The following is a 10778-nucleotide window of genomic DNA, read 5'->3' on the forward strand; positions in this document are numbered from 1 at the left end:
TGTGCAAAGATGCTGCCGATCTAAGTGTTCGAGTAGAAGCCCAAAGGCAGCAATCCGGACCGGCGCAATGCCACTGTTTCAAAAAATTCGGCAGTCGCAGCGATATCGCATAGCCGCATCAAAGTACGTGAAATGTGGAGAGACCCATCTAACAGAAGAATGTAAAATTGTGGTGGACCACACCTAGCAAGCTGCAGGGGATGCAAGAACGCTTTCCATCCCCCCAAATCAAAGAAAGCGACCCCCAAAAAATAAATGAAAGTGGTTCCAGTTCCGCCCCCTTTCAAATCAAGAACCAGTTATGCTGGAGCAGCAAAAACTGAAACCCAGCCCAAGACGACGAAGAAAGAAGAACCTATTTATTTATATCGAGCTCTAGAGCAGATGTAGATGATGTATTCAGCAATGAGTGCATTTTTCGCAAATCTGCCAATAGTATAGGTTTAAATGCTAGTATACCCAAAACCTTTAGCACTTCAGCACTGCTATGTCGAGGAGGTAGAGGCCATGTTGAAGAAATAATCTGCCACGATGGAACAGTAAACCGAGATGCTAAGAAGCATTAAAAGTAGCATTGACAACAATGACAGCGAGGAAATCAAGAGGAAGAAGAAAAAGGTAACCAGGACAGGACACCTCAAAACCAGAGGGAGGAGGGACCGCAGCAAGAGCAGCTGAATGTCGAAGGCGAGGAAATGGAGGAAGTGGATCTGAGACGGATCTAAAGGGAGCAGAAGGAGATGAAGACTGCAGGAAGTTATAAACCGAGATGCTCCAGGACCAAGTAGGGCTGCTGACTCAATAAAAACCGAGCAACAGGAACAACGAAAAGTCTCACCAATTGTAATTAATAACTCACAAGATTGGACTGTAGTCTGTAACAAATTCAGAACAAAAAATATTGGCCACAACAAAGCCGAAATGTCGGGAAATGGAATGACGATCACGCTTAACACAGTAGAAGACTACAGGACGATGGGAAAACTTTTGAGGGACGAGAAAAAGGAGTTCCGCACAATATAGCTTGTCAGAAGACAAAAAGGTGAGAGCCGTAATAGGACTTTTTTCGACCAATGTCACGGAGAAAGAAGTCAAAAAAGACCTCGCGCAACAAAGAATAGTCCCCTTCTCCGTGTAAAGGAGAGGAGTCGGGTCGCCAAACAGATCTTTGCCCAGTACTCATTCAAGTAAACGAAAAAGATAAAGAAAATATTTTCGCAATAAAACACTGTGGCGACTTAAGCGTGATAGTGGAGGCACAGAGGTAGCCAAAAGGACCTACTCAGTGCCACAGATATCAAAAATGCTGGCATTCACAAATATTCTGTACTGCGGTTGCAATGTGCATAAAGTGTGGCAAAAACCACCACAGTTGGGACTGCAAAAAAGCCAAGAAAGTACCTGCCAAATACGTCAATTGCGGAAGACCCTACCCAGCTAGTTACAAAGGCTGCAAAGAGGTTCTATAAAGGTCAAAGGAACTGAAAAAGCCGGAGAAACAGGAGGCGAAGAAAACAATGAAAGCCGTCCCTCCCCGATCAACATTCAAACCTGGAACAAGTTACGCAGGAGTAGCCAAACGCGTAAAGAATCCAGCAGTCAAAATGTTGCGGCTGCTGACTTTCAACAGGATCTCAAGCAAATGCAAACAATGTACTCTACCATGAGTATATTTTCACCAATTCCCCTAAGTTACAAGGTGAATGGCTCTACGCCCGCAACTTACAGCACTGCAGATAATATCATGGAAAATCAATGGTATTAGTGGGCGCAAATCAGAACTACGAAAGTTACTAGAAAGCCTGAACATCGACATAGCTGCCGTATAAGAAACTAAGCTCCGTTAACCCGACAACTTCGGAACCCTAGGCCATCAAACTCATAAAAAGATAACGACAATCCGGGGGTCGGGGAGACGAGGATTTACACTACTGGTTAAAAATAGCATCCTGCACGTTCAGTTGCCTCCAATTCAGACGGAAGTTATGGACGCTGCAGCAATAGATCAACACCGATACAGAAATCAACACCGACAGGAACAAATTGAGGTTTATATTCCTGTTATCAATCACCAGCAGCATCAGGTTCCCTGAAAACTAAACTGAACAAAGCATTCTTTAAAAGGCAAAGAGGACAGCACATAGCAATCGGGGATTTTAATACAAAATCCTAAGATTAGAATAGCAAAACAACCAACGTAAATGGCAGGTAACTAAAAAAGCTCCTGGAAAAAAGAAGAGACTGCAATGTCATGGCAACCGAAAAATCCACTCACATTTAAAATGTGGGAAGAAACGATGTGCTGGACATCATGATTACCAGAGATCTAGGCATGGAAGTAGAAATCGACGTCATTAACCAGGAATCTTCAAGTCACAATCCTATACGAATGATCCTAGAAAACGGAGTGTCAATTAAAGGTACAGTTATCACTAAAAGGACGAGCTGGAAGCTGTTCAAGACAACGTTGCAAAACAACCTATCTGTCATCGGCAGATTGGAAAGTAACGTCGTATTAGACGATACCGTTTCAACACTGGAAACGGTCATTGAAACAGCGATGAAAGCCAATACGAACATAACAAGGAAATAACCTAGCAGGAATCCCTGAGGAAACTAAACAGCTGATTCAGTTAAGAAGCCAAGCTCAGAAAAAGGCATTTAGGACAAATGACCCGGCTTATAAAAACGCCCTGAATCAGCTAAATAGGAGAGTCGAGACGGCACTGCCAGAACACAAGAAACAACAGTGGCAGGAGCACCTGGAATCCCTTGACTCAGAAGATAGGAGCATGTGGAAAACTCTCAAGGTAATCAAGGAAAAAAAAAACGATTCCCCCCATCAACGGGAAACGAGGAATAATGTATACCTCTCAAGACAAAACACAGGCATTTGAGGATTGCCTGGAAAAACAGCTCAGAGAAAATGAAACCAAGGATGACAGCGCAAAAAGCTGGGGAAAAAAAGTCGACAGACGCGTCCTAAGTTTAGAGAGAATCCAGGAACAAGAAGTCATTAGGAATACTACTCCGGAAGGACTGAAAAGCATTCTGAAACATTTGAAAGTGAGAAAAGCACCGGGATGCGACCAGATCGGAAACCAGGCTCTCAAAGAACTGCCAGCACGAGGGATAACCGCATTAGTTAATATCACAAATGCGGTCCTAAGGCTAAGGTATTTTCCGCCGAACTGGAAGAAAGCGGATATAATCTTATTCCCGAAGTCGGGGAAAAACCATCTTTTCCCAAAGAATTATGGACCGATCAGCCTACTAACACTCGTGGGAAAGGTCGTGGGAAAGGTTATACTGACGAGACTGAAGGAGTGGGAAGAAAGCCTCAAAATGATCCCACCAGAACAGTTTGGTTTCAGGGAACAACACTTGACCGAACTTCAAGTTCTTAGAATGGTTGAGCTCTTGACGGACAGCTTCTACTGAAGACTAGTTACAGGAGCAGTACTGTTGGATGTTACGAAGGCATTTGACCGCGTATGACACAGAGGACTGCTGGTGAGACAGTTTGACTCAGGACTTCCTCTTGTCAAGCCGGTTCGATCCTTCCTCGCCGACAGGAAATTCCATATCAAACCGAACGAGTGTTACTTAACCTACAGGACCATAGAAGCGGGAGTACCTCAATGAGCAGTACTATCGCCTTTTTGGTGTAACATCTACGTGTCAGATCCACCGAGAACAAATCAAACAGAACTAGCACTATATACAGACGATACAGCGATATTAGCAAGATCTTAGAACGGAAAATTGTTAATCAAGTACTTACAGAATAAAATCACAGCGCTGGAAAAATGATTTTCGAAATGGAAAATAAACATCCACGTCGAAAAGAGCCAGGCCATCATATTTAAACAAAGAAAGAAAATTAAGATTGAAGGCAAAGTGGTAATCCAAAACAAGCAAATAGAGTGGAACGATAAAATCACTTACCTCGGATTAGACATGGACAAAAAGCTCACGTGGAAATAACACGCAATAAAGACAAGACAGAGAGCCAAAGTCGCTAGAGTAAAGCTTTACCCAATGATAAACAGAAAATTCAAACTGCCTCTCAAGAGCAAGGTCACGCTCATTAAAACCGTCATTCAGCTACAGCTAACGTACGCATTACCACCATGGGATTATGTTGCCTGGATACATCTAAAGAGTCTTCAAGCAGTGGAAAACATTGCCCTGAGAACAGCTCTAAACGCCCTATGGTACGTTAGCAACGAGACGATAAAGAGAAATCTAGAATAGAAAACAATGACAGACGTCATAAAGGAACATGCATTAAAGATCTTCCAAGCGACGGCGGTGCATACAAAATGAGTTGATCAGGAGGGCAACATCGACTACAATCCGAAGGATGCCATTCCACATAAAAGGATCTACAGAGAACCAACCAACCAGATAATGGCGAGGCTGGGAAGAAAATACCGCCCATTGTCATTAAAAATGCAAATTACTGGACCACGGTTTGCAACAGATTGAAGTCCAAGAAAATTGCTTACAATATGGCAAAAATCATAGGGCAAGGGTTTGCAGTAACCCCCAGCACTGCAGATGACTACAAGACTATGGAAAAACTCCTCCATGAAGAAAAGAGGGAATAACCTACCCACATTCTACTTGAGGACAAGAAAATCTAGAAAAAAAAAATTCTAAAAAAAAACGATTGTCGGTATCCTCTGCTTTCCGTCAGTCCTGTTTTGTCTTGGGGTGGTGCCGTCCAGTCTACTCGGGCCGGCTTCGGCGATGTCGCGTTCACTTGAGCTGGGGGTGGTATTTACTTGTCTATCTGAAATAATATTATTATTAGTTGGGTTATTTGCACTAACCTTCCTCATTTCTCGTTTCTCCATGGCCTGTTGATGTTGGATTTTCTTGAAATCCGTCTCCATGTCCTCATCTTCTTCTTCTTCCTCCGACTCTTCTTGCTGGATGGTCCTCTTCTTTTTTCTCTTCACGTCGTCCTTTTCGTCCATCTGGTTTTTGATGGACCTCAACAAGCTGGTCTGTTCGTTGAGCATCTTCTCGAGCTGCTCAACTCTTTTTATGAGGGCCTTCTTTGCCTCAAAAAGATGCTTGTTCAGCATCAGTAAGGCTTCCGGGCTCCTCGTGATCTCTTCCGCTTCCATCGCAGCTTCAGCGTCCTGGATTCTCTTCCTGGATTGAAGGTCCATTGCCTGAATTGCCCCTGGCGTGGGGCCCGCTCGATGGTCCTTTCCTAGGTCTCAGTGGAGACAAGGACCGTGATGTCTTACCTGTAAAACAATCACAATTAAAAAATTTCACTTGCTTACGTTTTTATAAAAACATAAGCTCGTGAAACGATTTTCTTTTTAATAAAAACTAGGCTGGCTAGCTTTTACTCGCATATATGTTTTAATAAAAACACATATACGAGAACGATTTTCTTTGCACAAACACACACAAGCACAAATCACTACACTGCACTAAACGTACATCCACTCACACGCGTCGAAACACCACGCACACGAAGGGACATCCGTCCGTCACCGCACTGTACACTGTACTCGAACAAGCTTTTTTTTTTTTTTTTGGGAGGGACGCGACCCTGGGGTAAAAAATCTTGTCGATAAGACGATACTGGAGTCCGTGCTGCCAGCCTGTGTGGGGTTTTCACCCACTAAAAAACCCCGTGAATTTGGAGAAATTTCAAGCCCGTGCTTGATTTTCTCAAGCGCGCTTTTGGGTCGCTTTTGTTTTGGTCCTTTTATTATCAGAGTCAAACGGAATCCGCTCTTTGCTCTGTAATCTTTTTAGGCCCCTTGTGTACCTTTTTGGGAATTTGTGATTTTCTCCCGAGGGCTGTGGCTTTTGTTTCCCCGCCGACCGGGGTTTTATTGCCCTTTTATGATCTTGTTGTGCGATTTCCTTCTTCTCCGTCGGCTGTTTCCATTGGAATTTATTTGTCCGCAAGCAACGAGTTTTGAGAGATAGAACGGCTTTCTGGCCTGTATTTCTCGTTGTTGAAGTTCTTCTTTTGTGTGTTGTCCTTGCTTCTTCTACGTCTTTTGCCTCGTTTGTCCTTTGGGGGTTGGTAACATTCCTTTACCCATTGTCAAGTAATTGATGCCTGGGTCGCTTGTGAGGAATGTTGGCTTCCGTGTTATAATCCGTTGCCCTTTTCATCAGCTCATTCGTGTGATTTTCAGTTTCCTTGAAGATCTTAACTGCATGGTCCTTTATGACGTCCGTCATTGTTTTGTAATTTACGTCCGATTTGATGGTCTTGTTGCTAACATACCAAGGCGCATTTAAAGCTGTTCTCAGGGCAATATTTTCAACTGCCTGAAGGCTTTTCAAATGCGTATTGGCTGCATAACCCCATGCTGCTGATGCATATGTTAGCTGCGGTTGTATAACTGTTTTCACTAGCGTGATTTTATTTTTAAGTGGCAATTTGGATTTCCTATTTAGCATAGGGTACAGCTTTGCTCTTGTCATTTTTGCTTTGTTTCTGGTTTTGTTTACGTCCTGCTTCCACGTGAGTCTTGTGTCCAAGTCTACGCCCAGATACATGACTTTATTGGTCCATGGTATCGGTTCCTTTTTAATTTTAACCTTTTCTTCGATTTTTATTTTCCTTTTTCGGAATATAATGGCCTGGGTTTTTTCTGCGTTGATGCTGATTTTCCATTTGGAAAACCATTTTTCAAGTGCTGTTATTTCTTCTTGGAGGTACCTAACTAGTAGTTTCCCGTTCCATGATCTTGCAAGAATTGCTGTGTCATCTGCATACAGTGCCAGTTGAGTTTTTTGAGTTCTGGGTGGGTCTGACACATATACATTGTACAGGAACGGGGATAGTACAGCTCCTTGGGGAACTCCCGCTTCTATTGTCCTATAAGTTGAGTAATTGTCATTTAGTTTAACTCGAAATTTCCTGTTGTCGAGGAAGGATCTAACTAGCTTGATAAGTGGAACTGGGAGTCCTGATTCCAACAGTCTCATCAGCAATCCTCCATGCCATACGCTGTCGAATGCCTTTTCGATATCCAACAGTACTGCCCCTGTTATTTGATTTCTTTGGTATGATCCTGTGATGTACTCAACCATCCTTAGGACTTGAAGTTCGGTGGAATGCTGACTCCTAAAACCTAACTGTTCTGGTGGGATAATTGAGTTTTTCTTCACTCTCTTTAAGCCTGGTTAGTATTATTTTTTTCACTACTTTTCCCATAAGTGGAAGTATACTTATTGGTCTGTAGCTTTGCGGTAGTTGGTGGTTTTTCCCAGGTTTCGGGAACAGAATAATGTCGGCTTTTTTCCAATTCTTGGGGAAATGCCTTTTCCTTAGGACCGCATTAGCGATTGTCACTAATGCGGCTACCCCTCGGTTTGGCAATTCTTTAAGAGCCTGGTTTCCTATTTGGTCACATCCTGGAGCTTTCTTGTTTTTGAGTTGCTTCAGGATGCCTCGAACTTCTTCTCGCGAGACATGCCTAATGGTTTCTTCTGTCTGAATTTTGTCTAGGTTTCTGACGCGTTTTTCCACTTCTTTTTCCCATTTTTTGTCTTCTTCGTCCTTGCTTTGGTTTTCCTTAAATTGTTTTTCTAGGCTGTCCGCGAATACTTCTGCTTTGTCTTCAGCAGTGTATGCTATCCCATGTTCCCCTTGTATCGGCGGCATAGGTTTTCTTTCTGCTTTAATTGCTTTGAGCGTTTTCCATATGCTCCTATCTTGCGTGTCAAGAGATTCCAGGTGCTCCTGCCATTGTTTTTCCTTGTGGTCCTGTAATGCTGCTTTCACTTTTCTGTTTATCTGATACAGTGCATTTTTATCCGCTTCAGCGTGCGTTTTAAATGCTTTTTTCTTGGTAAGTCTTCTTTGCTGTATCAGTTGTTTTGTTTCCTCTGGGATTCCTGCTATGAAATTCCTTATTTTGGGTTTTCTTTTTATTGTGGTGCTTGCTTCCAGTGCTGTTTTTATATCCGTTTCTAGTGTTGAAACGGCATTTTCAATTTCTTCTTTGCTGTCTAATTTGCCAATTTTCGACAAGTTTTCTTATACTGCTTCCAGTTTGTCCTTTTGGTTGTGACAGTTTCTTCTGCTGGTATTACATCTCCAAGGACCACTAATATTGGATTGTGGTCCGACGATCCTTCGTTAATTACATTGATTTCGGCATCCACGGCTAAATCCCTAATTAACATTATGTCCAGTACGTCGTTTTTTCCTGCGGTTGTGTAATGTGTTGGTTCTTCCGTGGACATTACATACACATCTTCTCTTTTTTCTAGGAACTGCTTCAGTTGCCTGCCATTTCCGTTAGTCGTTGTGCTGTGCCAATTTGGGGATTTTGCATTAAAATCCCCTATTGCTATGTGCTGTCCGCTTTGCCTATCAAATAACGCTTTTTCTACGTCATTTTGTAGGAGCTTCTCTGTCGGTGGGTGGTAACAAGATGCGATTCGTAACCGCCCCCTTGTATTGTGCACTTCTATCGCGATGGCGTCCATGATACTTGTTTGTATCTCAGGTAGCTGGGCGTGTTGCATGCCGTTTTTAATTAAAATGGCTGTTCCTCTTTGCCCCGGGTTTTCATTATCCTTTCTGTGGATTTTGTATCCCGGGATTTTTATTTCCTCCGTTGATTTTAATCTTGTTTCTTGCAATGCAGCTATGTCTATGTCTAGGCGTTCAAGTAGTTCTTGAAGTTCGTTTTTGCGCCTTTTTATCCCGTTTATATTCCATGAGATTATCTGCATTGCTTTCGCTTTTTGGTGTTCTCCCATTAAGCGTTTATTTTGGGCAAATTGGCAAAGAATGCGCTCATTGCCGAGTACATTGTTTGCATTTGTTTTAATGCCTGTTGGAAATCAACAGGCTCTTCGGTTTTTTGAGTTTTTTTGCTGTTATTTTTTGCTACTCCTGCGTAGCTCATTCCTGGTTTGAATGGTGGGGGGGCTGGGGCAGCTTTAAGCTGTTGCTTTACCACCTTGCTTGCCACTGTATTCTGTTTTTTGGCGTTTTCCTTAACTGGTAGCGGTACTTCTTTGCATCCCTTGTAGTTTGCAGGGTGTGGTCCTCCGCAATTTGCGCACTTAGCCGGTATGTTCCTGGCTTTTTTGCAGTCCCCGCTATGATGGTTTTCTCCACATTTTACGCACTTCACTAATGCAGTGCAGTGCATTTGAGAGTGTCCGTATTTTTGACACCTATGGCATTGTGTCGGTCCTTTGGGTTGCCGCTGAGTTTCAACTCTAACACTGAGGTTGCAGCAGGATTTTACTCCATATATTTTGTCTTTTTCGTCCTTATTTACTTGTACAAGTACAAGTCCAAGGGTACGTTTGTCTACCCTACTTTTCATTCGCTGAACTGAGTAGGGGGTGATTCCTTGGTTGATTAAATCATTTTTAACCTCCTCTTCTGAGATGTTGGTAGGTATTAATCCAATCACGACTCTGATTTTCTTTTCCTCCGGTAAGCTGAATGTATGGAATTCCTTCCTGTCTTCTCTTAATAGCTTAGTCATGGCCTTAAAGTCCTCGGCTGAATTTGGAGTGATTGCCACTCCTTTGCCGGTCATTTTGGCTTTATTGTAGCCTATTTTCTTAGTCCGCAGTCTATTACAAACTACAGTCCAGTCTTGCGAGTTGTGAATGACTATTGGGGGTATTTTCTGTCTCTGGGGTTGCTCAGAAACTGCTGAGACAACTATTTTACTTGGTCCTGGCTGGCTTAGTTCGTGCGCCGTTTGTTCTTTTTTCCTTTCCTTCCTTTGTTGTTCTTGGATGGTTTTAAAGTCAACCACTTCCATGTCTTCGTCATCTTGCATTAAATCTTGGTCTTGGTCCGGGTTTTGTAATGGGTTTTCCTCGAATATGGGCGCCCTGGTCGTCTTCTTCTTTTTTCTCTTAATTTCTTCTTCGTCTTTTTTATCCATGTTGGATTTAATGCTTTTCAGCATTTCGGCCTGCTGCTCCATCATGTTGGATTGTTTTTTGAGCATTTGCTCTAACTCTTCTACCCTTTTGGATAGGGCTTGGTTGGCCTCCATGAGGGCCTTGTTATTTTCCATTAAATAACGATTGAGTTCCATGAGGCTCTCTGGGTTTGACTGGAGGTCGTTGACCGCCATTTTCTTTTGTGTCTCGCTAAGGTCCTCTTGTTGTCTAAATAGGTTCATCGCATTAGGCCTCGCTGGGCCTTCTGCCATGGTGGCTTCTTCTTCAAGTAATCTTCTGTAATCCTGTAATCAAATCAACAAAGTTTAAGATCCTGAAAAATAATTATGATTAGTAAACACAGTTTGTGTTTAAAAACACAATGCAAATTGACTCGGCGGGGCACTCTGAGTTAGGTCATGGACTTAACGGTTTCCGGCCGATTTGCACCTATCGAAGGTGACGTCGGTCGCAGTCCGTTTTCCGGCCGATTTCGCACTATAGCGAGTCGCGTCGATCACTATCGATCGAGTCGTCACGGTACCCAGTAATTTGGGCAATGACGTCGTGTCACGTTCGCACTGCGTTTTTCGGCGATTTCTACACGGTTCGCGCTCGATTTGGGTGCTCCCAAATGGTGCACAGACCGCTTTGTATCGGAACGAAAAATTTAGAGGATCTAGGCACGTGTGTTCCCTTCGCTTGCACGATTGAAACTCTCTCTGTCTCGAACGATCTTTTTTTTTTTTTAGGGGCGCGACCCTGGGGCAAAAAATCTTGTCGGTAAGACGATACTGGTGCCCGTGCACCAGCCTGTGTGGCGTTTTCACCCACTAAAAAATCCCCGTGTTTTAAGAAGT

At 43.1% G+C, this 10778-nt stretch overlaps 1 protein-coding gene across 1 annotated transcript; it reads right to left on the reverse strand.

Annotated features, from left to right (window-relative positions):
- Positions 1-4661: 4661 nt before the first annotated feature.
- On the reverse strand, positions 4662-5183 carry LOC136350176 (dnaJ homolog subfamily C member 21-like). The gene has a single exon (XM_066301685.1). The coding sequence runs from the start codon at positions 5181-5183 to the stop codon at positions 4662-4664; it is 522 nt and encodes a 173-aa protein (XP_066157782.1).
- Between the last annotated feature and the right edge of the window lie 5595 nt (positions 5184-10778).

This window comes from Euwallacea fornicatus, unplaced genomic scaffold (genome assembly GCF_040115645.1).
Source record: "Euwallacea fornicatus isolate EFF26 unplaced genomic scaffold, ASM4011564v1 scaffold_136, whole genome shotgun sequence".
Classification (NCBI taxonomy): domain Eukaryota; kingdom Metazoa; phylum Arthropoda; class Insecta; order Coleoptera; family Curculionidae; genus Euwallacea; species Euwallacea fornicatus.

Excerpts from the sequence above, each read along its gene's own strand:
- LOC136350176 (XM_066301685.1), bottom strand. The coding sequence starts at position 5,183 with ATGGACCTTCAATCCAGGAAGAGAATCCAGGACGCTGAAGCTGCGATG.